At 49.4% G+C, this 26,004-nt stretch overlaps 1 protein-coding gene across 1 annotated transcript in view; it reads right to left on the reverse strand.

Annotated features, from left to right (window-relative positions):
- Positions 1–13,318: 13,318 nt before the first annotated feature.
- The window catches only part of PTGS1 (prostaglandin-endoperoxide synthase 1), a 35,924-nt gene continuing 23,238 nt past the window's right edge, over positions 13,319–26,004 (reverse strand). Inside the window, exons 6-10 of the mRNA XM_038745084.1 lie at positions 23,957–24,040; positions 20,160–20,406; positions 18,511–18,797; positions 16,116–16,263; positions 13,319–14,356 (exon numbers count right to left, since the gene is read on the reverse strand). Of these exons, the coding sequence (XP_038601012.1) occupies positions 14,007–14,356; positions 16,116–16,263; positions 18,511–18,797; positions 20,160–20,406; positions 23,957–24,040 (1,116 nt within the window). The 3' untranslated portion in view covers positions 13,319–14,006. The remainder of the gene's footprint in view (positions 14,357–16,115; positions 16,264–18,510; positions 18,798–20,159; positions 20,407–23,956; positions 24,041–26,004) is intronic.

Raw genomic sequence — 26,004 nt, forward strand, 5'->3', positions numbered from 1 at the left:
GGGACTGTCTCTATATGTTGCCAATTTGTACTTCCCAAGTGCTTAGTACAGTGCTCTGCACATAGTAAGCGCTCAATAAATACGATTGATGATGATAATGATCTTTTCCAGCAGTATCTCAAGAGGAGATCTCCTGCTTTCTCTCAAAATCCACCCTCTCCACCTAGGCATCCAAACCCATCCCTTCCCATCTTATGAAAACATTTTCCCTCTCCCTTCTTCCCTCCCTAACTGCTGTCTTCAACCGTTTGCTCTCCAATGGCTTCTTCCCCACTGCTTTCAAGCATGCCCACGTCCCCTCTACCTAAAAAAAAAACCCCTCCCTGACCCCGCAGTTCCCTCCAGTTATCGCCCCATCTCCCTCCTACCATTCCTCTCCAAGCTCCTTGAGCGAGTTATCTGAACCCGCTGTCACAAATTCCTCTCCTCCAGTTCTCTCCTGACCCCCTCCAATCTGGCTTCTGTCCCCTTCACTTCACAGAAACCCCCGTCTCAAAGGTCTCCAATGATCTCCATCTTGCCAAATCCCTCTGCCTCTACTCCACCCTAATATTCCTCCATCTCTCAGCTGCCTTCAGCACTGTGGACCACTCCCTTTTCCTGGAAACATTATCCAATCTCGACTTCATTGGCACTGTCCTTTCCTGGTTCTCCTCCTATCTCGCGGCCTTCCCTGACTAAGCCCTCTCTATTCCTTTTCTTCTACTCCTTTTTGCATCCTGCTTTTTCCTCCATTATTCATACTCTCTCTTTCCTACAGCCCCACAGCACTTATGTACATATCCTCAATTCATATTAGTATCCCCTAGACTGTGAGCTCCTTGAGGGCAGGGAATGTATCTTATATTGTTATTGTACTCTTACGCTGTATAAGATATTGTGTATAAGTATATTGTATAATACACTTGTATTGTGCACTTGGTACAGTGCACGTGGTAAGCACTCAATAAATACCATTGATTGAGCTCCGTGCCTCACTTTCCTCATTTGTAAAATGGTGATGATGATATTTGTTAACGTGCTTACTGTGTGCCAGGCACTGTACTAAGCACCGTGGTAAATACAAGATAATCATGTTGGGCACAGTCTCTGTCTCACCTAGGGGTCAAAGTCTCAACCCCCATTTACAGGTGAGGTAACTGAGGCCCAGAGAAGTGAAGTGACTTGCCCAAGGACACCCAGCAGACAAGTGGTACAGTGGCAAGTTGGAAGGAGCCTGGGCTTTGGAGTCAGAGGTTATGGGTTCAAATCCTGGCTCTGCCACTTGTCAGCTGGGTGACTTTGGGCAAGTCACTTCACTTCTCTGGACCTCAGTTACCACATCTGTAAAATGGGGATGAAGACTGTGAGCCCCACGTGGGACAACCCAATCACCTTGTAACCTCCCCAGTGCTTAGAACAGTGCTTTGCACATAGTAAGCACTTAATAAATGCCATTATTATTAAGTGGTAGAGTTGGAATTAGAAATCAGCTCCTCTGACTTTAAAACCCGCACTATTTCCCCTAGGCCATGCTGCTCTAAGTCAGGATTAAACATTCATTCATTCAATCATATTTATTGAGCGATTACTGGGTGCAGAGCACTGTACTAAGCGCTTGGGAAGTACAAGTCGACAACATATAGAGACGGTCCCTACCCAACGACGGGCTCACAGTCTATAAGGGGGAGACAGACAACAATACAAAACATGTAGACAGGGGTGAAGCAGCGTGGCTCAGTGGAAAGAGGACGGGCTTTGGAGTCAAAGGTCATGGGTTCAAATCCCAGCTCTGCCAATTGTCAGCCGTGTGACTTTGGGCAAGTCACTTAACTTCTCTGCGCCTCAGTTCCCTCATCTGTAAAATGGGGCTGAAGACTGTAAGCCCCCCCGTGGGACCACCTGCTCACCTTGTAACCTTCCAGCACTTAGAACAGTGCTTTGCACATGGGAAGCGCTTAATAAATGCCATCATCATCATTATTATTAAAACCGTCAGAATAAATAGAATTATAGCTCTGTGCACATCATGGGACTCATAGGGACTGGATCTAAATCTCATTGTTTTGTCTCCATCCCAGCTCTTGGCACTTAGCAAGTGCTTAATAACTACAATTATTTTTATTATTATTATTATTATTATTCAGCTTGGGTCTCAAGGTGAATTCAACTCCCAATAAGTGTGACAAAATTGTCAGCACCCAGTTATGGCCACGAGATGGCAGCAGAGGGGCGGTTTAAGAAGAAAATAATAATAATAATTTCATTTATTAAGTGCTTACTATGTGCAAAGCACTGTTCTAAGCGCTGGGGAGGTTACAAGGTGATCAGGTTGTCCCACGGGGGGCTTACAGTCTTCATCCCCATTTTACAGAGGAGGTCACTGAGGCACAGAGAAGTGAAGTGATTTGCCCAAAGTCACACGCTTTGCCCGGAAACCTTGGGCAAACCCTTTTTTGCTGCCAACGTCTTCTGAGGATTGGTTTTCTATCAATCAATCAATCGATCGTATTTATTGAGCGCTTACTGTGTGCAGAGCACTGTACTAAGCGCTTGGGAAGTCCAAGTTGGCAACATATAGAGACAGTCCCTACCCAACAGTGGGCTCACAGTCTAGAAGGGGGAGACAGAGAACAAAACCAAACATACTAACAAAATAAAATAAATAGAATAGATATGTACAAGTAAAATAAATAAATAGAGTAATAAATATGTACAAACCTATATACATCTATACAGGTGCTGTGGGGAAGGGAAGGAGGTAAGGTGGGGGAGATGGAGAGGGGGACGAGGGGGAGAGGAAGGAAGAGAAGCAGCGTGGCTCAGCGGAAAGAGCCCGGGCTTTGGAGTCAGAGGTCGTGGGTTCAAATTCCGGCTCCGCCACTCGTCAGCTGTGTGACTCTGGGCAAGTCACTTCACTTCTCGGTGCCTCAGTTCCCTCATCACTTGGGAAGTACAAGTTGGCAACATAGACGGTCCCGACCCAACAGTGGGCTCACAGTCTTCTCCAGGAGGATTTTCCCACCTGCATCTTCTTCGCAGGCCGAGGTACCGTGCGGTCGGCTGGGATACTCACTGCTGCAGTACGACAACCCCCACTGCCGCACCCTCATCGTGAGTCTAGGGGGTCCCTGCAGGAGTTTCTGAGCACAAAGGCCAGCATCCAGTTGAGACTTGCGAAGCCGCATCTCCTAGTGGATAGCGCACTTGCCTGGGAGTCAGAAGGTCCTCGGTTCTAATCCCTGCTCCTCCATTTGGGCTGTGGGACCTTGACCAGACTTTAAAACTTGTCTCTAGACTGTGAGCCCATTGTGGGCAGGGAATGTGTCTGTTTTTGTTGTGCTGTACGCTCCCAAGTGCTTAGTACAGTGCTCTGCGCACAGAAAGCATTCAATAAATGCAGTTGACTAACCTCGGGTATGTCACTTCATTTCTCTGTGCTTCAGTTACCTGTAAAATGGGGAGTAGGGGAGTAAAATGGAGTAGGGGAGTAAAATGGGGAGTCCTTCTAGACTGTGAGCCCACTGTTGGGTAGGGACTCTCTCTATATGTTGCCAACTTGGACTTCCCAAGCGCTTAGTACAGTGCTCTGCACACAGTAAGCACTCAATAAATGCGATTGATTGATTGATTAAGACTGTGAGCCTTGTGTGGGAGAGGAGCTGTTTCCAACCCGATTGGCTTGTATCTACCCGGCACTTAGAACAGTATCGGGTACAGGGTAAACACTTAAGAAATATCTTTGAAAAAAAGACATAAAAGGAAAATGAAAGTACTGAGGATATTGCCATTGTACCAGCCCTATCAAGCAATCAACCAATTGATTGAAAGGCCTTCCCAGACTGAGCCCCTTCCTTCCTCTCCCCCTCATCCCCCTCTCCATCCCCCCCATCTTACCCCCTTCCCTTCCCCACAGCACCTGTATATATGTATATATGGTTGTACATATTTATTACTCTATGTATTTATTTATTTATTTTACTTGTACATATCTATCCTATTTATTTTATTTTGTTAGTTTGGTTTTGTTCTCTGTCTCCCCCTTTTAGACTGTGAGCCCACTGTTGGGTAGGGACTGTCTCTATATATTGCCAATTTGTACTTCCCAAGCGCTTAGTACAGTGCTCTGCACATAGTAAGCGCTCAATAAATATGATTGATGATGATTGAAACCTTCCTCTGTGTACTAAGCACTTGGGAGAGTACACTACAACACAATGTAGCTGGTAGACACATTCCCTGCCCTCCATTACCTTACGGTAATGATAATAATAATAATTATGGTACTTGTTAAGCACTTACCATGTGCCAAGCATTGTTCTAAGCTCTGAAGTAGATATAAGTTAATCAGGTTGGACACAGTCCCTGTCCCTCGTTACCCCCATTTTACAGATGCGGTCACTAAGGCCCAGAAAAGTGAAGTCACTTGCCCAAGGTCACACAACAGACATGTGGCAGAGCAGGGATTTAGGACCCAGGTCCTTCTGATTCCCAGGCCTGTTCTCTATCCACTAAGCCACTTCTTATGGTCTGGAAGAGGAGACAGACACTAAATAAATAAATGAATAATAAATAAATCATTTATGGATATGTAGCCCTAGTGAAGAATTGATAAGCTAGCTCTCTTCCTCCCTTCAAGGCCCTACTGAGAGCTCACCTCCTCCAGGAGGCCTTCCCAGACTGAGCCCCTTCCTTCCTCTCCCCCTCGTCCCCCTCTCCATCCCCCCATCTTACCTCCTTCTCTTCCCCACAGCACCTATATATATGTATATATGTTTGTACATATTTATTACTCTATTTTACTTGTACCTATCCTATTTATTTTATTTTGTTAGTATGTTTGGTTTTGTTCTCTGTCTCCCCCTTTCAGACTGTGAGCCCACTGTTGGGTCGGGACTGTCTCTGTATGTTGCCGACTTGTACTTCCCAAGCGCTTAGTACAGTGCTCTGCACACAGTAAGCGCTCAATTGATTGATTGATCGATCGATTGATGAGGCTCTGCTCTGTATTTGTCCAGTCAGCAAACGAGCCAGTTCCGTGACCAAAAGTTCAAGGGGAAATGAGGAGGAAGAAGGTTGGGGGCCATGGTGGTCTTACTGAACCCAGGAAAAATGGCACTGCGTGTCACATGGGGGTCGCAAAAAAATCCAACAGCCCTGGGCCTCCAAGAAGATGAATCGGGCATTGGAGAGCGACACTAGCTCAATTCTGGCTCACACTGCACCTGACAAAGGATCTGCTCAGGAACAGCTTTGGACTCAACCAGGAAAAATCAATAAATACAAACCGGATGGTCTCTGTCTGGGCAGTTTGGGGAGCAGCCTGGGCTTGACTGCACGAAGCCAAATCAGTGTTTCTTGCTTGTTTCCATTCTCTCCCATCCCCCGGAGCCTGACGGAGCCCTATCTGCCTTGCTCTACTCTGCTCTGCTCTGTTCTCCTTCAGGAGTTAGAGCTGAAGCAGTTCAAATTCCAGCCAACTCAGATAATTCGGGGGATTACCTCTCCATCCCCCTCTCCATCCCCCCCTTCTTACCTCCTTCCCTTTCCCACAGCACCTGTATATATGTATATATGTTTGTACGTATTTATTACTCTATTTATTTATTTATTTATTTTACTTGTACATATCTATTCTATTTATTTTATTTTGTTAGTATGTTTGGTTTTGTTCTCTGTCTCCCCCTTTTAGACTGTGAGCCCACTGTTGGGTAGGGACTGTCTCTATATGTTGCCAATTGGTACTTCCCAAGCGCTTAGTACAGTGCTCTGCACATAGTAAGCGCTCAATAAATACGATTGATGATGATTACCTAATCTACAAAAGACCAAGGGAGGGGAACAAAGGCATTGTTGAAAATAACTACAAGGGAGAAGGTTCCGTGGTATGTGTTAAGTGCTTGCTACATGGCAGGCACTGTACTAAGCACTGGGGTAGATACAACCTAACCAGATTGGACGTGGTCCCTGTCCCACATGGGGCTCACGATCTTCACCCTCAGTGGACAGATGAAGTGCCTGAGGCACAGAGAAGTGAAGTGACTGGCCCAAAGTCACACAGCAGACAAGTGGCAGAGGCAGGATTAGAACCCGCATCCTTCATAGACTCTCCAATAAGCCACGCTGCTGCTGCTGTAGCAAATTCCTCCGGTCGCTTTATCCTCTTAACTTCACCCCAGCCCGTCTGAGGAAACATGGGCTTTTTTCGCGAGATGAGGCTCCCGTGGGCCGGGAAGACATTTCTGCAGCAGAAGCCGGGCCTGTCAGAGGAGGGAAACCCAATCCCCTTGCCCCGAGGTGGGCGGGAAGATTTGGGGGGCCATGGGGGAAGAGACTTGGGACAACCCCAGACCCAGAAGAAATAAAGGACACCATCACCCCGAAAAGGAAGCCATCCAAAAAAACAAGAGTAACAGGAGTCTGGGCGGCAGGGCTGGAGACTGGATCTCTTTCTCTCTCTCTCCAGGCCCCAGCTCTTGCAGAGCTCTGGATGGAAGGTAAGGGGAGATGGCCTTCCTGACTCCCAAACAGACTCCATGTTCTTTCTGACAACATTTCCCTCTCTGCTTTCCCCTTCGCTGTCTGGTTTGGTGTCATCTCCGGAAAGTGCCATCAGTAGACTTAACTAAAGAGAGTCGCCTCTCCAAAGAAGGGGTTATAAACCCTGGGAATTTCAATCAATCAATCAATCAATCGTATTTATTGAGCGCTTACTATGTGCAGAGCACTGTACTAAGCGCTTGGGAAGTACAAATTGGCATCACATAGAGACAGTCCCTACCCAACAGTGGGCTCACAGTCTAAAAGGGGGAGACAGAGAACAGAACCAAACATACCAACAAAATAAAATAAGTAGGATAGAAATGTACAAGTAAAATAAATAAATAAATAAATAAATAGAGTAATAAATATGTACAACCATATATACATATATACAGGTGCTGTGGGGAAGGGAAGGAGTTGATCATGTACTATGCCAGGTACTGTGGGATAGATCCAAGCTAATTTGACTTTCCCCCCCTTTTCCTCTGCTCCTCCTCCCCTCCCCATCGCCCCGACTCCCTCCCTCTGCTCTACCCTCCCTCCCTGCCCCACAGCACTTGTGTATACATATACATATTTATTATTCTATTTTATTAATAATGTATATATATCTACAATTCTATTTATATTGATGCTACTGATGCCTACTTGTTTTGTTTGTCTCTGTCTAGACTGTGAGTCCACTGTTGGGCAGGGATTGCCTCTGATGCCAACTTGTACTTCCCAAGCGCTTAGTAATTGATTGTTGCCGAATTGTACTTTCCAAGCGCTTAGCACAGTGCTTTGCGCACAGTAAGCGCTCAGTGAATACGATTGAATGAATGAATGAATGTTGGAGGCAAAGTATGTTAAAATTCATTCGATCAAGGAATTATGGACAATAAAAACATTGAGATGAAGCTGCTCAGATACTTTATGGTATAGACTTGGGGAATGTGTTTGGTAAAGCCCTATTAGCCAGTCGCATTTAATGCCTGAAAAAAAATTGGTTGGAAAGAAAATGTTTTTCCCAAATGACCATTAATCAGTGCCCTATAAACAAGAGACTTCGTGGACATGGAACTCCTCCCCGGCACTGCCCACATTTTAAGGAAAATATCAGAGTAATGGGGTTTTCCACAGAGAAACAGAATCCCAGAAGCCCTGCTGCTGGGATGGACAGGGATTAAGCGCTTAGTACAGTGCTAAGTGCTTAGTACAGTGCTCTGCACACAGTAAGCGCTCAATAAATACGACTGGTGAATATGGGAAACGGAAAACAGTTGTTCCTTCAAAGTAGATGGAGCTGGTCTTCGGATGAATGTGGCGGTGGGGGTGAGCAGCAGGGGAGTCAGGAGACAGAGGAGGGAGGACTGTGAACCCGTTATTGGGTAGGGACCGTCTCTATCTGTTGCCAAATTGTACTTTCCAAGCGCTTAGTACAGTGCTCTGCACCCAGTAATCACTCAGTAAATATGACAATATGATTGAATGAATGAAGCGGCGTGGCTCAGTGGAAAAGAGTAGGGGATTTGGAGTCAGAGGTCATGGGTTCAAATGCTGGCTCCGCCAATTGTCAGCTGTGTGACTTTGGGCAAGTCACAACTTCTCTGGGCCTCAGTTACCTCATCTGTAAAATGGGGATTAAGACTGTGAGCCCCCCAAGAGTGGGCAAGTCACAACTTCTCTGGGTCTCAGTTACCTCATCTGTAAACTGGGGATTAAGACTGTGAGCCCCCCAAGAGACGACCTGATCACCTTGTAACCTCCCCAGCGGTTAGAACAGTGCTTTGCACGTAGTAAGCACTTAATAAATGCTATTATTATTATTATTATTATTATTAATGAATGACCCATAGCTGCCACCTCCTGGCCAGACGGCTTGGATGTTTTATTCTTTTATGATGCTTAGAACAGTGCTTTGCACATAGTAAGCGCTTAATAAATGCCATTATTTATTTTTATTTATGATTGGTATTATTACTATTATTGTGATTATATTGTGCTAAGCACTTAGTGTCAAGTACTAAGCGCTGGGGTAGATATAAGTGAATCAGGGCAGGCACAGTTCCCCTCCCACATTGGACTCACAGTCTAAGTGGGAGGTAGAACAGGCATAGTCATATTTGTTAAGCATTTACTACGTGTCTGGCACTGTACTAAGTGTTGGGTTAGATGTGACATAGATTGGACACACATTTACTGCGTGTCTGGCACTGTACTAAGCGTTGGGTTAGATATGACATAGATTGGACACACATTTACTACATGTCTGGCACTGTACTAAGCGTTGGGTTAGATACAACATAATCAGATTGGACACACATTTGCTACGTGCCTGGCACTGTACTAAGCGTTGGGTTAGATACGACATAATCAGATTGGACACACATTTACTACGTGTCTGGCACTGTACTAAGCGTTGGGTTAGATACGACATAATCAGATTGGACACACATTTACTACGTGTCTGGCACTGTACTAAGCGTTGGGTTAGATACGACATAATCAGATGGGACACACATTTACTACGTGTCTGGCACTGTACTGAGCGTTGGGTTAGATACGACATAATCAGATTGGACACACATTTACTACGTGCCTGGCACTGTACTAAGCGTTGGGTTAGATATGACATAATCAGATGGGACACAGCTCATGTCCCACAAGGGGCTCACAGTCTTAATCCCCATTTTACAGAGGAGGGAACTGAGGCCCGGAGAAGTGAAGTGGCTTGCCCAAGTTTACACAGCTGACAAGTGGCAGCGCGGGGATTAGAACCCAGGTCCCCTGACTCTTGGGTCAGGCCCTTCCCACTAGGCCACACCGCTTCCTTCCGGATCTTCTTGTCTCTTTGGATCCCACGGACTGGCTGACTGGGGTACGGCTCATGTTCAGATGGATTGTGGACAGACAGTCCAAGAGGGGTAGGAGACAGAGGGCTGAAACATGAGGCTGTGATGGGCCGGATTGGTCAGTCTCGTGGCCTAGAGGGTAGAGCCCGGGCTTGGGAATCTGAGGACGCGGGTTCGAATCCCATTTAACCAATCCCATTCTAAGCCATTTAACTTCTCTGTGCCTCAGTTCCCTCATCTGGAAAATGGGGATTAAGACTGTGAGCCCCACATGGAACAACTTGATTACCTTGTCATCATCAATCATCAATCGTATTTGTTGAGTGCTTACTATGTGCAGAGCACTGTACTAAGCGCTTGGGAAGTACAAATTGGCAACATCTAGAGACAGTCCCTACCCAACAGTGGGCTCACAGTTTAAAAGGGGGAGACGGAGAACAAAACCAAACATACTAACAAAATAAAATAAATAGGATAGATATGTACAAGTAAAATAAATACATAGAGTAATAAATATGTAGAACCATATATACATATATACAGGTGCTGTGGGGAAGGGAAGGAGGGAAGGAGGGAAGACGGGGGGGATGGAGAGGGGGACAAGGGGGAGAGGAAGGAAGGGGCTCAGTCTGGAAAGGCCTCCTGGAGGAGGCCTTCTCCCCCAGTCTCTCCCCCAGTGCTTAGAGCAGTGCTTGGCACATAGTAAGTGCTTAACAAATACCATAATAATAATAATGATAATAAGAATAATAAAGCCATCAGCCTCTCCTGGGCCTCCATCCCACCCACAGCCCAGTCTCCCCTCTGGCTCCGGGGGACAGCCAAGACTGCAGAGGGGGAATTAGTCACTGCCTCCTGAAGGCTCACAGTTATTCACTGTGTTTTCCACCATCCTGGAGGACAACTCAAGAGGAAAAAGGAGGAATTCTGGGCTAGATACGAGAAGCAGCTTGGCCCAGTGAATACAGCACAAGCCTGAGAGTCAGAGGGCCTGGGTTCTAATCCCAGCTCTGCCACTTGTCTGCTGTGTGATCTTGGGAGAATCACTTTACTTCTCCGGGCCTCAGTTACCTCGTCTGCAAAATGGGAGCCCCATGTGAGAGATGGACTGTGTCCAGCCTCATTAGCTCGTACCTACCCCAGTGCTTAGTAGCATAGCGTTTAACAAATACCGTTTACATTTTTTAAAAAGGGAGAGGTGGATATTGGTGTCTGAGACGGGTCACGATGTCTCTTCAGGGAAGGCCTGTGACCCTGGAGAATCTTTCTGATGGGAAGTTTTCAGTAGAATCTTAATAAAGATCATAGTAATAGGAATAATAATAATAATAATAAACTGTGGCATTTGTTAAGCATTTACTATGTACTAAGCTCTGGGGTAGAAAAAAAGATAATCAGGTCAGACATGGCACCTGTCCCATATGGGCCTCACAGTCAAAGTGGGAGGTCATGTCAAAGTTTACACATGAGGAAACTGAGGCCCAGAGAAGTGAAATGACTTAAGGGAAGCAGAATGACCTAATGGATGTAGCATGGGCCTGGGATTCAGAAAGACCTGGGTTCTCATCCCAGCTCCACCACTTGTCCGCCGTGTGACCTTGGACAAGTCATTTCACTTCTCTGGGCCTCGGTTACCGCATCTGTAAAATGGAGATTAAGACAGTGAGACTCGTGTGGGACAAGGACTGTGTCCAACCTGATTACCCTGTATCTACACCAGAGCTTTAGAACGACAGTAATAAGAATAATAATAATAATGTTGTTATTTGTTAAGCGCTTACTGTGCCAAGCACTGTTCTAAGCGCTGGGATAGATACAAGGTAATCAGGTTGTCCCACGTGGGGCTCACAGTCTTCATCCCCATTTGACAGATGCGGGAACTGAGGCCCAGAGAAGTGAAGCGACTTGCCCAAAGTCACACAGCTGACAGGCGGCGGGGCCGGGACTAGAACCCACGACCTCTGGCTCCCCAGTCTGTGCTCTTTCCGCTGAGCCACGCTGCTTCTCTACCTGGCACATAGTTCATTCAATCGTATTTATTGAGCGCTTACTGTGTGCAGAGCACTGTACTAGGCGCTTGGGAAGTACAAGTTGTAAGTGCTTAGCAAACACCATGGGAGAAAAAAAAAAAGGACAGGTTCTGTGACTCCGGGGCCTGTATTCCTTCCACTAGGCCATGGTGCTCCAGGCCTGCTCAGAGGCAGGGGACTGGATTAGGTGACCTTTGGGGGACCCTGATCGACCTCAGACCTCCTTCTCAGTCCCAACATGGATGCAGCCCCAGATCTCACGGGCGCTCCAGGATGGGGACTCGGGAAGAGGAAGAAGGAGAAGGAGTGGGGCAGGGTTGTTACTGGAGGGCAGAGGAGGGGACAGTGCCCGGCCCAGGCAGGGCTCTGCCACCTCTTAGCCAGAAGCAGCGTGACTCAGTGGAAAGAGCCCGGGCTTTGGAGTCAGAGGTCGTGGGTTCGAATCCCAGCTCCGCCAATTGTCAGCTGTGTGACTTTGGGCAAATCACTTAACTTCTCTGGGCCTCAGTTTCCTCATCTGTAAAATGGGGATTAAGACTGTGAGCTCCCTGTGGGACACCTTTATCGCCTTGTAACCTCCCCGGCACTTAGAACAGTGCTTTGCGCATAGTAAGCGCTTAATAAATGTCATTATTATTATTATTTTTTGTCCAGAGCACCAGCAGTGGGCTAATGTCCACCACCTCCTCTAGACTCGTCGTCAGCAGGGAACGTTTCAACCAATTCTGTACTGTATTGTACTCCCCCCAAGCGCTTCGTACAGTGCTTTGCACCCAGTAAGTGCTCAATAAATCCCACCGATGATGATGAGAGGGCTAGGTGGCTGGAGTCCATCCCCGACTCTCAGATCGGAGCTGGCAATCGAGTAAGACCGCTATCCCGGGTTCCCGCCTCTGCGGACACCGGGTGACGTGTTGCACCTCTGCCTAACTCGGTCTCTGGCCCCCGAGCCCCAGCGGGCACAGGCTATTTATTATTTATTATTTATATTTATTTATATATATATATATATATATATATATAAATAAATAAATATATATTATTTATATTTATTACTCTATTTATTTATTTTACTTGTACATATCTATCCTATTTATTTTATTTTGTTGGTATGTTTGGTTTTGTTCTCTGTCTCCCCCTTTTAGACTGTGAGCCCACTGTTGGGTAGGGACTGTCTCTATGTGTTGCCAATTTGTACTTCCCAAGCGCTTAGTACAGTGCTCTGCACATAGTAAGCGCTCAATAAATGCGATTGATGATGATGATGATGATGATAGGAAGGGACGACGGGGCAAGGGGCCCACCGCCATCCCTCTGATCGATTCCTTCGCGCAGGCTCTCGCTCCTGAAGTCTCGGGCCAGAGGCTCATCCGCTGCCCTCGCGGGTGTCCCAGTGAGTGTGTGCTCGAAGACAAACACGTGCATCTGTGAGTGAGTGTGTCCGCGGTGACCGGATGCATCTGTGACAGTGGGTGCAGGGAACCAGCCCGCAGGAGGCCAAGCAGGAACCTCTCTTAGCCCAATCCCTTAGCTAGCTTGGCCACTCAGCCCGTTTCACCCTGGACGAGACTGGATCTCGGCCTGTCTTATTTTCAGCCTCCCTCTCCCAGCAACATCTGCGATCCCAGGGGCCCAGACAGGAGCATGAAGTCACGTAGCCTGTCTGTGCCTCAGTTTCCTCATCTGTCAGGATTCCATACCTGTTCTCCTTCCCTCTTAGACTGTGAGCCCCCTGAGGGACAGGGACTGAACCCAACCCAATTATCTCGTATTTATCCCAACGCCCAGTACAGCGCTTGGCACTCATCTCCCCTCCAGCCCCGCAGCTTACGTACGTTTTCTGGAATTTATTTATTTATATCAACGCCTCCCCCTGTGGACTGTAAGCTCATTGTGGGCAGGGAATGTGTCTGTTTATTATGATATCGTACTTTCCCAAGCGCTTTGTACAGTGCTCTGCACACAGTAAGCACTCAATCAATACAACTGACTGACAGACGGGGAGGCGGACGTCTCTCCGGTGACACGTTCTAGGTTCTGCAGATTTTCTCCAACGTTTTGCGTACTCTGGGGACGCGACTGCACTGCGTTACACAGCCTATGGGATGCACACAACATCGTGTGTGTCTGCTGCTTCCAGGTGGATAGAGGGATGCCTGGTGTTCAGAAGGCTGTCAGTGGGCTCCACGGTGGGAAAAGGGCAGCCTCTCTCATCCCCTGGGCAGGTCGGGTGGGCCAGAGGGCCGGGCGGCCAAGGCAGGGACAGTAGCGAGCTCTCATTCCGCTGGAAAGTGAGGGTTGGGAAGAGGGCGGGAGGCGGGAGGGATTCGAGGTTGCGGGGATTGTCTTTCAGGGGACCAAAGCCCGGGTGTCATTTCTTAAAACGTCTCGGGAAAAGGGGGAAAGGAAATTCAGTGCTCTGGAGGATCTTCTAGACTGTAAGCTCATCGTGGGCAGGGAATATATCCGCCAAGTCTTAGTACAGTGCTCTGCACAAAGCGCTTAATAAATATGACCGATCGACTGATTGATCCAACAGAAATCCCGCTGGCTCCCACTGCGGTGACGTGGCCAGCTCTTCTTCGCTCCCTCTCTCCCCGCTCCGCTCCCCCCAAACGCTTCACAGTTCACTGGACGGCTCACGGGGCCGCTCGCCTGGGGCGGGGGCGGGCACGTGGAAGGCTACATAGGGGCAGGTCTTGACGTTGGCACAGACGAGCTTGCGTAGCGAGGCCGTCTTGACGATGTTGAAGCCAGTCTCCCCTCCGAAGGTGCTGGGCTTCCAGTACTCGGGAGAGCAGACGGGGTTGCCCAGGAGGCCCTTGAGGGAGAAGGGCGCGCCGATCTCGACCATGCTCTCCCCGAAGATGGCGTTGGGCTGGCACTTCTCCAGCAGCAGCCCCGGGTAGAACTCCAGCGCATCGATGTCGCCGTACAGCTCCTGCAGCTCGGACGCCTTCTCCTGCTCACCTGCACAAGGGGACACGGTTGGGGGGGACGCACGGGGGGCTCTGGGCTGGGCCCCGAATAGGTCAAAAGCAGCCAGTGGCCTAGATTCCACGGAGGCGAGCAGTGGCAGGGGTCGGCTTAGGACCGACCACGCTGAGAAGCCACTCTGAGAAGAAGTGGTAAGTCACTTTAATTCTCTGTGCATCCATCTCCTCAACTTTAAAATCGGGGTACCTGTTCTCACTCCTGCTTAGGCCGTGAATCCCATGCAGGACGAGGACTTTATCTGACTTAATTAGCTTGTACCTATCCCAGGGATTAGAACGGTATTTGACACATAGTAGGTGTTGAACAAATACCACACACAAAGAAAGCCCATTGATGTGACCTGCAGATCTGGGGGCCCAGTTCGGTTTTGGTAGTTCCCGGACCCTGTTTCCAGCTGCCCGGTGGGCTGGGGCGTGGGGCAGGGCAAATGCAAGCCACTGACGTGTGGGCCCAAGGAGGCTCACCTCCCATGGGCACAGGCCTGAACCCCCAGGCTGGGGCAGGACCTACGGGGCCCTCAGACTTGATCGGATCAGACAGGCTGTGGGGCAAGATGGGAGAGGGCAGGGCCTTCCCCGAGCTGTGACACGGCCAGCGATGTGGTCGCCCCCATTCTCTCTCTGTCCGCCACCTGACACGGATACCCCATTCCCAGCCTGGACTCTTGGCCCATTTTACGCTGCTCCGTGAGGGTTCTCAGGATTCAGAGTGAAGGGTCCGGGCTCCTGCCGGGCTGGCTGGGGGCTTCCTCACTCCCCAAAGCAAAATCGTAGTGTCAGCCAGGCCATCCCGAGGTCAGCCTTCCCTTCCCTGGCCTCCAGACTAGCTGGATCATCCCTGCCCAGGCTAGTGGAGCAGGAGAATGACGGGGACAGACTCTCCAGGGAGGGTCATCATCATCATCATCAATCGCATTTATTGAGCGCTTACTATGTGCAGAACACTGTACTAAGCGCTTGGGAAGTACAAATTGGCAACATATAGAGACAGTCCCTACCCAACAGTGGACTCACAGTCTAAAAGGGGGAGACAGAGAACAAAACCAAACATACTAACAAAATAAAATAAATAGAATAGATATGTACAAATAAAATAAATAGAGTAAAAAATATGTACAAACATATATACATATATACAGGGTTCTTGGGGGTTCCACGCAGTTATTGTTGTTATTATTATTGTTGTATTTGTTAAGCGCTTACTCTGTGTCAAGCACTGTTCTAAGCGCTGGGGTAGATTCAAGTTAATCAAGTCGCACACCGTTCATCTTCTACTTGGAGCTCACAGTCTAAGTAGGAAGGAATGGGGTTTAATCTCCATTTTACATCTGAGGAAACTGAGGCCCAGAGAAGCTAAGTGACTTGCCCAAGGTCACACCGCAAGCAAGCGGCAGAGCTGGAATTAGAGCCCAGTTCCTCTGACTCCTAGGCCCGAGTTCTTTCCACTAGGCTACGTTGCTTCTCACGTTCCCCAGGCACGGTGGAGGAACAACTTCTAGACTGTGAGCCCGCTGTTGGGTAGGGACCGTCTCTATATGTTGCCACCTTGTACTTCCCAAGCGCTTAGTACAGTGCTCTGCACACAGTAAGCGCTCAATAAAACGATTGAATGAATGAATGAATGAACTACCATCCCCCAGGGTGCCATGGGGATGGAGCGGAGGGAGAGGGGTGGATCTTGGCAGGGGGTGGATAGGGGCAAGGGAGAGTGAGCGGGGGGTGGGGCCACTGACCTGTGAGCTCCTGGAAGGACTTGTAGGGTTTCAGGCCAAAACGTTTGCGGTACTCGTTGAAGGACTGCAGCCTCAGCTCCCGCGACTCCTCAATGACCCCGATGGCCACGTGGAGGATGTGGCGGTTGATGTTCCCCCCGCCGCCAATCTGGAAACAGAACATGCGGTCGTCACCAGCTGCCCCTGCCCGAGAGAGGCGGGGACGGACCAGGGAAACCCGGCCGAGCGGAAGGGACCACTGGGATGGCAGAGGAGGTCAGAATAATTTTGCCTGACCAAGCGGGAGGGTACAGGCTTCAACTACAGCAAGAAATATTTAGGTGAGAAACAACAAGGCCTAGTGGGTCAGCACAGGCCTGTGGGACAGACGACTTGGGTTCTAACCCCAGCTCCGGGACCTAGGGCAAGTCACTTAACTTGTTGGTGCCTCAGTTATCTCATCTGCGAAATGGCGACTAAGACTGTGAGCCCCGTGTAGGACATGGACTGTGTCCAACTTGATAAGCTTGTATCTATTCCAGCACTTAGTACAGTGCCTGGCACATCATCATCATCATCATCGTCAATCGTATTTATTGAGCGCTTACTGTGTGCAGAGCACTGTACTAAGCGCTAAGCGCGTAGCAAATACCGTTAAAAAAAATGGACTAGCCTCATACCCAGTGTCTGGATCTGCTACACCCAAGAGCAGGTGTCATAGAAAAATAATAATAATAAACTATGGTACTTGTTAGGGAAGCAGCGTGGCTCAGTGGAAAGAGCACGGGGTTTGGAGTCATAGGTCAGGGGTTCAAATCCCGGCTCTGCCACTTGTCATCTGTGTGACTTTGGGCAAGTCACTTAACTTCTCTGTGCCTCAGTTCCCTCATCTGGAAAATGGGGATTAAGACTGTGAGCCCCCCGTGGGCCAACCTGATCACCTTGTCACCTCCCCAGCGCTTAGAACATCATCATCATCATCATCAATCATATTTATTGAGCGCTTACTATGTGCAGAGCACTGTACTAAGCGCTTGGGAAGTACAAATTGGCAACATATAGAGACAGTCCCTACCCAACAGTGGGCTCACAGTCTAAAAACAGTGCTTTGCACATAGTAAGCGCTTGATAAATGCCATCATTATAGTACCATCTGCTTGGATAGGGTTGGGTGAAGCCTTTCTGGAGGCTGGAGGGTGGAAAAGATGACCTCCGTAAATCACAGAGCCCTGGTGCTTTATAATAATAGTGATGATGATGGTATTTGTTAAGTGCTTACTACTGTAGGCATTGTATCCTTGGCATTGGATAGAGCCTAGGACAGGACTGTGGGGTGGCAGCAGAGGCCGGCAGAATCCAGGAATTGGGAAGCACTCTGCTTTGGAAAGTCTCAACCTCTAGGGATTGCATCGGGACAGTCCAGATCGCCCGCCCCTGCCCAACTGGGCATACAGAGGCAATTGCACACCGGAGGCAATCTCCCACTGCCAGGCTGGCCCTCAACCCTCCTAGTCATCCTAGGGAACAGCTGGTGACTTAGTCCCCTCGTCTATCAGGCGCCCACTAGGAACCCAGCTGGACGCCGAGAGCCTAGGGTCCCTCTTCGAGAAACCAAGCTGGAGCCTCCAGTCCGGTGTGGGAACGGGACACAGTTAATGTCGGGCTTTGGGAGCCCCAGTCCAATGCGGAAGACTGAGGCACTGTCAACCTGCATCCCTGTGTCCCCAGAGATTCAACTGTTTCAGGGATGAGTTGGAGAGGGATGCGTTAAGGAGAGGGCTGCTGGGTAAATCAGGGTGAGCTTCCAGGAGACAGTGGCCTACAGCCCTGGTCTAAAAGAGAGAAGGACAAGAGGATGGGAACAGAAACAGAAGAAGGGCAACTTGGGCAGGGGAAAAATAAAAAACGGGGGGCAGTGTGCCTAGTGGAAAGAGCAGGAGCCTGAGAGTCAGAGGATCTGAGTTCTAATCCTGACCACCCCCTGTCTGCTACGTAACTCTGGGCAAGTCCCTTCACTTTTCTGTGCACCATTTAACTCGTCTGTAAAATGCTCATTATGGACAGGGAATGTTTCCACCAATTCTGTATATTGTACAGCGGTCTGTCTGCAATCAATCAATCGTATTTATTGAGCGCTTACTGTGTGCAGAGCACTGTACTAAGTCTGCACAAAGTAAGTGCTCAATAAATATGATTGATTGCTTGTTTGGGGATTAAGACTTTGGGCCCATGTGGGACTTAGCTTGTACCTACCCTAGTGCTAAGTACAGTACCTGGCACATAGTGAGAGCTTAATAAATACCATAAAAGAGAGAGTGGGGGTGAGAGGGGCAGGGGAGAGAGGGAGGATAAGCACGGGAAGGATTCCTAGGAAGTTTGTGGGGCTGAGTCCAGAAGGAAGACCTCCCCCTCCAACCTGCCCGGCAGGCTGCCTGGAGAAAGCATCCACCAGCGACTCCACACCATAGTCCAGGAGCATGGAGGTGTTGAAGACAAACTCCTCATAGCTGTACTCCCGGTCCCCAACCACAAATGAGTCGGGCATCAAGGGGTGCCAGTGGTACAGCTGGTTAAACTCCACTGCGATGCGGTTCCGGTACTGGAACTGGACCCCAAACAGTAGCTCTGGATCAAACTTCAACCGCAGATGGTAACCGCTGAGGTGTTGGACGTAGTCCTCAATGACGATCTTGATGGTCTCCCCTAGCAGTAGAGAGAGGGGTCATTTGGTGGCCACTACGGGGAAAGGCGAGGGATGAAGGGGTTGCCCGGGGCCCTGGTCCGACAGAGGCCCCTTGGCTTGGGCAAGCACTCTAGCCCTGGCTTGGCTTCCAAACTACCGCAGGGCCTCTGGCAAGTTACTTGACCTCTCTGGGACCCCCATCTATATTCACCCTTCTTTCTCCCTGCCCACTCAGCCTTCCTTTCCCAGGAGTGATATGATGATGGCGCACGGGGTTCCGTGCTTGACAGTTCGGAGGAAGTGGGTCACTATGTGGACCTGAGGACTCGTGGCTGGTACGGTACTGTGTGCGGCCTCTTAACCTTTCCTCTATCCAATTCCGCCACGCACAACATCCTGATTGGATCCTTCCTGCGACACCCTCCCTCACCGTTCCCAGGGGTGTCCTTGCCTATCCGAGAGGACACAGCACCATCCGATGAATCATGGTCTCAGACTTCAGGGGCCCTAGCCCCCAGTCTGAACCATGGTGGAGCCCGAGGCCAGGGCCGTGTGGTAGAGCAGTGACTCACAGGGCCCGGATAATCGACTCCACTTAGCCAAAAGGGGTAAACGTCACTGGGGCGGGGGTGGATGCAGACAGTCTGCGCGACCATCGGGAAGGTGATGGAGTCTATCATGGCAGAGGAAATGGTTTGACCTTCAGGCTGCAGACTCATCCCCTACCCCACGTCATCTCAAGATGAAGCAGAGCCAATGAGGCCGACACAACGCCTTGGAACCCGACCACGGTCCTTCATGGCCACGCCTTCGGACGCTCCCTCGGGCCGGCTATCTCTACAGCGCTGACTGCGCCAAGTGTACATTTCCAACTCCGATGTCTACGCTACAGGGCAAGCTATTTGGGGGTGAATCCTCATAGGAGAGCACTCTCTCCCTAGGCTCCCCACACCAGGGGTATTTGTCCGGGCCAATTTCCTTTCTACCCCTGTCAGCAGAGACTAAACCAGCAGAACCCCTGCCTTCGCCGCATCTGCTGAATCTGGGTGGGAGTTTCTGTATTTCACATTTAGAAAGATGGCCTGCTCAGGTTGACTGGGTCACCGGCTGATTATCTGGGCTCTCCGAGGAAGGAGGGGCTGGCTGAATGGGGAGCAATGAAGGGAACGCTGGTTGAGCAGGGAGCACTGAGGAGAGGAGCCGGATGAGCAGGGAGCACTGAGAGGAGAGCTGGTTGAGCAGGGACATTGAGGGGAAAGGCTGGCCAGCAGGGCCAGAGGTGGGTTACCCAAGCTAGATGGAGGAGGGGAGGGACATGACAGGAGAGCTCCCCTCCCTGGGTCCCCAGGAGTCCCGAAGCCAGGGGTGAGCCCCTCTCTTACCGATGAGGATGAGGCGGGCAGTCTGGAAGAGCTGTTCGTCGGCCCAGGACGGGTGCTCGGCCTGCAGGACGTCACAGACGCGGTTGTGCTCACGTAGCCAGAGCGTGGCGAACACCATGAGCCCCGGGAGCAGGCCGAACACCTCCTGGCCCACGGCCAGCTGCCTGTGCAGCGGCACGCCAGGCGGGTATGTCATGTTCGCCCGTGTTTCCATCACAGTCGGAGGGTACACCTCCCCATTCAGCACCTGCGGGCGCCATGATGGAAGCGGGAGACAAGTGAGGCACGGGGTTGGTGTCCAGCCTCCTCGCCCCTTCCCCAGCCCCTCACTCAGGGTCCTTTCCCCAGGACATCCTCATCCCAGCCTCTGCCGCCTGGAGCTGTTGGAGCAGGCTGCGGGGTGACAGGGTGGGAAGAGGGTTGGGCCCTGAGCTGAGGGGACAGGGCATCTCCCCCTTCTCCTCCTCCTTCTCCTTTTCCTAAAAACACCCTCCCTTGATCCCACGGTTCCCTCCAGTTATCATCCCAACCCCTACCATTCCTCTCCCAATGTCGAAACCCATCGTTTCCAGTTCCTCTTCTCCAATTTTCTTCTTGACCCCCTCCAATCTGGCTTCCGCCCCTTTTGCTCTACAGGAACCGCCCTCTCAAAGGTCACTGATGATCTTCTTCTGGCCAAATCCAACAACCTCCACTCCATCCTAATCCTCTTCGACCTCTCGGCCACCTTCGGCACTGTCGGCCATCCCCTTCTCCTGGAAACACTATCCAACCTCGGCTTCACTGGCACTGTCCTCTCCTGGTTCTCCTCCTTTCTCTCTGGCAGCTCATTCTCAAACTCTTTCAAGAGCTCCTCTTCTGGCTCCTACCCTCTAACTGTGGGAGTCTCTCAAGATTCAGTTCTGGGCCCCTTACTATTCTCCATCTACACCCATTCCCTTGGAGAACTCATGTGCTCAAATGGCTTCAACTACTTCCTCTATTCGGATGATTCCCAAAAGTACATTTCCAGCCCTGAATTATCTCTATTTCTCTGCAGTCTAGCATTTCCTCCTGTCTTCAGGACATGGCCACTTGGATGCCCCACCAAAACCTTAAACATGTCCAAAACAGAACTCCTTATCTTTCCATCCAACCACTGTCCTCTCTGTGACTTTTCTGTCACTATAGACAGCACCACAATCCTTCCTGTCTCACAAACGTTATCCTCAGCTCATCTCCCTCATTGAACCCACATATTCAATCTATCACTAATTCTTCTTGGCTCAACCATCACAACATCCCCCTGACTTCCCCATCATCATAGATGGCACCACCATCCTTCCTGTCTCACGAGCCTGTAACCTAGATGTTGTCCTATGACTCTCTCATTCAACCCACATATTCAATCTATCCTGAAATCCTGTCGATTCCACCTTCACAAGATTGCTAAAATGCACCCTTTTCTCTCCATCCAAACTGCTACCACATTAATCCAATCACTTATCGTACCCCACCTTGATTAATTACTGTATTAGCCTCCCTGCTGTCCTCCCTGACTCCTGTCCCTCCCCAGTCCAGTCCATACGTCACTCTGCTGCCCAGATCATTTTTCTACAAAAGCCTTCAGGTCATGTTTCCCCACTCCTCAAGAAACTCCAATGGTTGCCCATGCACTTCTGCATCAAACAAAAACTCCTCACCAATGGCTTTAAAGCCCGTACCCCCTCATTTATTCACTCATTCAATCGTATTTTTTGAGCACTTACTGTGTACAGAGCACTGTACTAAGCTCTTGGGAAATACAAGTCGGCAACATATAGAGACGGTCTCTACCCAACAACAGCTACTCTCCTACTACAACTCAGCTCACACAATTCATTTCTCTAATGCTAACCTTCTCACTGTACCTCTATCTCGTCTATCTCACCGCCGACCTCTTGCCCACATCCTACCTCTGGCGTGGAACGCCCTCCCTCCTCGTATCTTACAGATAGTGACTGTACCCTCCTTCAAAGCCTTATTGAAAGCACATCTCCTCCAAGAGGCCTTCCCTGACTAAGCCCTTTTCCCCCACTCCCTTCTGCGTCACCCTGACTTGCTCCGTTCATTTATCCCTCGCTTCCAGCCCCACAGCACTTTCATTCATTCATTCATTCAATCGTATTTATTGATTCACCTCTCCATCCAAACCGCTACCTCGTCAATCCGAGCACTTATCCTAGCCTGCCTTGATTTTTCTTCAACCTCCTTGCTGACCTCCTTGCCTCCTGTCTCTCCCCTCCTGTCTCTCCCCAGCCCTAAACTCTATTTCTCTGCAGTCTAGCATTTCCTCCTGGCTTCAGGACATGTCCACTTGGATGTCCCACCAAAACCTCAAACACATCCAAAACAGAACTCCTTATCTTTCCATCCAAACCCTGCCCTCTCCCTGACTTTCCTGTCACAGTAAACAGCACCACAATCGTTCCTGTCTCAGAAATGTTATCCTCAACTCATCTCCCTCATTGAACCCACATATTTAGTCTATCATTAAATCCTCTTGGTTCAACCATCACAACATCCCCCTAACTTTCCCATCACTGTAGATGACACCACCATCCTTCCTGTCTCCATCCTCCAACCATCCACCATCCATCCATCCTCTTTGCCTCCTGTCTCTCCCCACTGCAGCCCATTCTTCTCTCTGCTGCCCAGATCATTTTTCTACAAAAATGTTCTGTCTATATTTCCCCACTCCGCAAGAACCTCCGATGGTTGTCCAACCATCTCCACATCAAACAGAAACTCCATGCCCCCTCCTACCTTAACTCACTGCTTTCCTATTACCACCCTGCCTGAACACTTCACTCCTCTCATGCCAAACTACTCATTATATCTCAATCTCATCTATCTCACCACTGACCTCTCGCCCACACCCTCCCTCTTCATATTCTCCAGACGATCGCTGTCCCTATCTTCAAATCCTTATTGAAGGCACGTCTCCTCCAAGAGGCCTTCCCTGACTAAGCCTTCCTTTCCTCTTCTGCCACTCCCATCTGCGTCACCCTTGCACTTGGATTTGCACCCTTATTCACCCCTCCCTCAGCCCCACAGCAGTTGTGTAATATACATAATTTATTAAGACTGTGAGCCCACTGTTGGGTAGGGACTGTCTCTATATGTTGCCAACTTGTACTTCCCAAGCGCTTAGTACAGTGCTCTGCACACAGTAAGCGCTCAATAAATATGATTTATTTATTTATTTATTTATATTCATGTCTGTCTGCCCCTCCAGACTGTAAGCTTGTGTGGGCAGGGACCGTGTCTACCAACTCTGTTAGATTGTTCTCTCCCAAGCACTTAATGCAAAGTAAGTGGTCAATTAATACGACTGATTAATCGGCTGCTCCTCCTCCTCTTCCTCCTTTTCTCCTTGTCTCCCTCTGCCTCCCCCTCACTTCTCCCGGTTAGCTAGGCACCAGGACCTGATCCGCTGGCCCCGTGGCACCATCTGGGTCCCTCGTTTTGCTCCCTCCCTGAGGAGTCCACTATGCCAGTCTCCCTTCTGGGCACCGCTGGGCCCAGAAGATGTCAGGGCAAGAGGGTGGCCGTAGGTGCTCCCCAGAATTCCCTCCCCATCCCCCAAACCCTCCTCTCTCCAGCCCTTCTCACCCCAGAAACCTTGGGGAGTAATCTTCTGAGGGGAAGAGCAAGCAGGGCTGGGGGGCTGGCTGGGCCCCAAGGGAGTTTCTCCACTGACGGCAGAGGGGTGGGCTGCTGGTCCCCATTAATTCCTCCCAACCCACCAGAGCCCTAGTTGGGGGCAGCTCGGATACCTGGTGTTTTAGCTTCCCTCCCTTAAAGAGCCGTAGCTTGTGCTGACGCTCCAGTGAGTCTCCGTACACGTGGCCTAGGTCCACCTGAGAGCAGAAGGGAAGGTGAGCAGAGCAGCAAGAGATAAAGGAAGGACTGGACCCAGGGAAGAAGATGGGGCAGGGCACGCCCAGTCTGCTCTCAAGGGGAAAGACTGTCAGTTCTTCAGCTTTGTCCCCTAACCTTCCCTCGGTCACCAGTAATAATAATAATTTTGGTATTGGCTAGATGCTTCCTCTGTGCCAGGCACTGTACTAAGAGCTGGGGTGGATACCGGCAAATTGGGCGGGACCCCTTCCCCGTCCCACATGGGGCTCTCAGTCTTAATCCCAGAAGGCACAGAGAAGTGAAGTGACTTGCCCAAGGTCACACAGCAGATAAGTCCTAGAGCCAGAATTAGAATCCAGATCCTTCTATCTCTCCATTCCTCTCTTCAACCTCTCAGTGCTCTAAATGCTAGGCAGAGCTGCTGATCCAAAGACCCCACAGCCTGCTTTGAGCTATACACACATGTCCCCCTTTTCTTTATTCCTAACCTCTTAAGCGCTTAGTACAGTGCTCTGCACACAGTAAGCACTCAATAAATACGATTGATGATGATCTGTAATTTATTCTAGTGTCTGTCTTCCCTGCTAGATTGTAAACTCTATGAAGGCAGGAATCACATCTACTAACTCTATTGTACTCTCTCAGTACAACATCAGCAAACGGTAGCTGCTCAAAAATACTGTTGATTCATTCATCGATGGGTTTCCCATCGGCACTGCAACATAATAATGATAATAATAATAATGATGATGGCATTTGTAAAGCGCTTACTATGTGCAAAGCACCATTCTAAGCGCTTGGGAGGATACAAGGTGATCAGGTTGTCCGACGTGGGGCTCACAGTTTTAATCCCCATTTTACAGAGGAGGTAATTGAGGCCCAGAGAAGTTAAGTGACTTGCCCAAAGTCACATGGCTAATTGACGGAGCCAGGATTTGAACCCATGACCACGGGTTGAACATGGCAGCCTGGAGTAGGAGGGCCTCCTGGGTCAACACATAGTTGGGTTATGTAGAGGGTAGCTAGACGGTAAACTTCTCCGCTAGACTGTAAACCCCTTAAGGCCAGGGATCGATCTATTTCATTATACTCCCCCAAGTCCCAAGTGGAAAGAACACGGTCTTGGGAGTCAGAGGATTTGGGTTCTAATCCCAGCTCCGCCACCATTTTTTAAAATGGTATTTGTTAAGCCCTTACTATGTGCCAGGCATCATTCTACGGGCTGTGGAAGATACAGGTAATCAGGTTGGACACACTCCCTGTCCTACTTGAGGCTCACCGTCCTACTATCCATTTTACAGACGAGGTAACTGAGGCACAGAGAAGTTAAGTGACTTACCCAAGGTCTCGCAGCAGACAAATGGTGGAGCCGGGGTTAGAACCCAGGTTCTTCTGATTCATCATCATCATCATCAGTCGTATTTACTGAGCGCTTACTGTGTGCAGAGCACTGTACTAAGCGCTTGGGAAGTACAAGTTGGCAACATATAGAGACGGTTCCTACCCAACAGTGGGCTCACAGTCTAAAAGGAGGAGACAGAGAACAAAACCAAACATACCAACAAAATGAAATAAATAGAATAGATATGTACAAGTAAAATAAATAAATAAATAAATAGAGTAATAAATATGTACAAACATATATACATATATACAGGCACGTGCTCTAGCCACTGCTGTGTGACCTTGGGTAAGTCACTTAACTTCTCTGTGCCTCTGTTATCTCATCTGTAAAATTCCGATTATGACCGTGAACCCCATGTGAGCCGCATATGGGACATGGACTGTGTCAAATCTGATTAGCTTTTATCTATCCCAGAGCTTAGCACAATGCCTGGCTCAAAGTAAGTGCTTAAATTCCATGAAAAAAACAATTCTTAGTGTAATGTCATCCACACAGTAAGTGCTCAGTAAATATCACTGATGGATTAATTAAGTGTTTGTAAGAGCAGGAAGTTTTGAG

This window comes from Tachyglossus aculeatus, chromosome 4 (genome assembly GCF_015852505.1).
Source record: "Tachyglossus aculeatus isolate mTacAcu1 chromosome 4, mTacAcu1.pri, whole genome shotgun sequence".
NCBI classification, from domain to species: domain Eukaryota; kingdom Metazoa; phylum Chordata; class Mammalia; order Monotremata; family Tachyglossidae; genus Tachyglossus; species Tachyglossus aculeatus.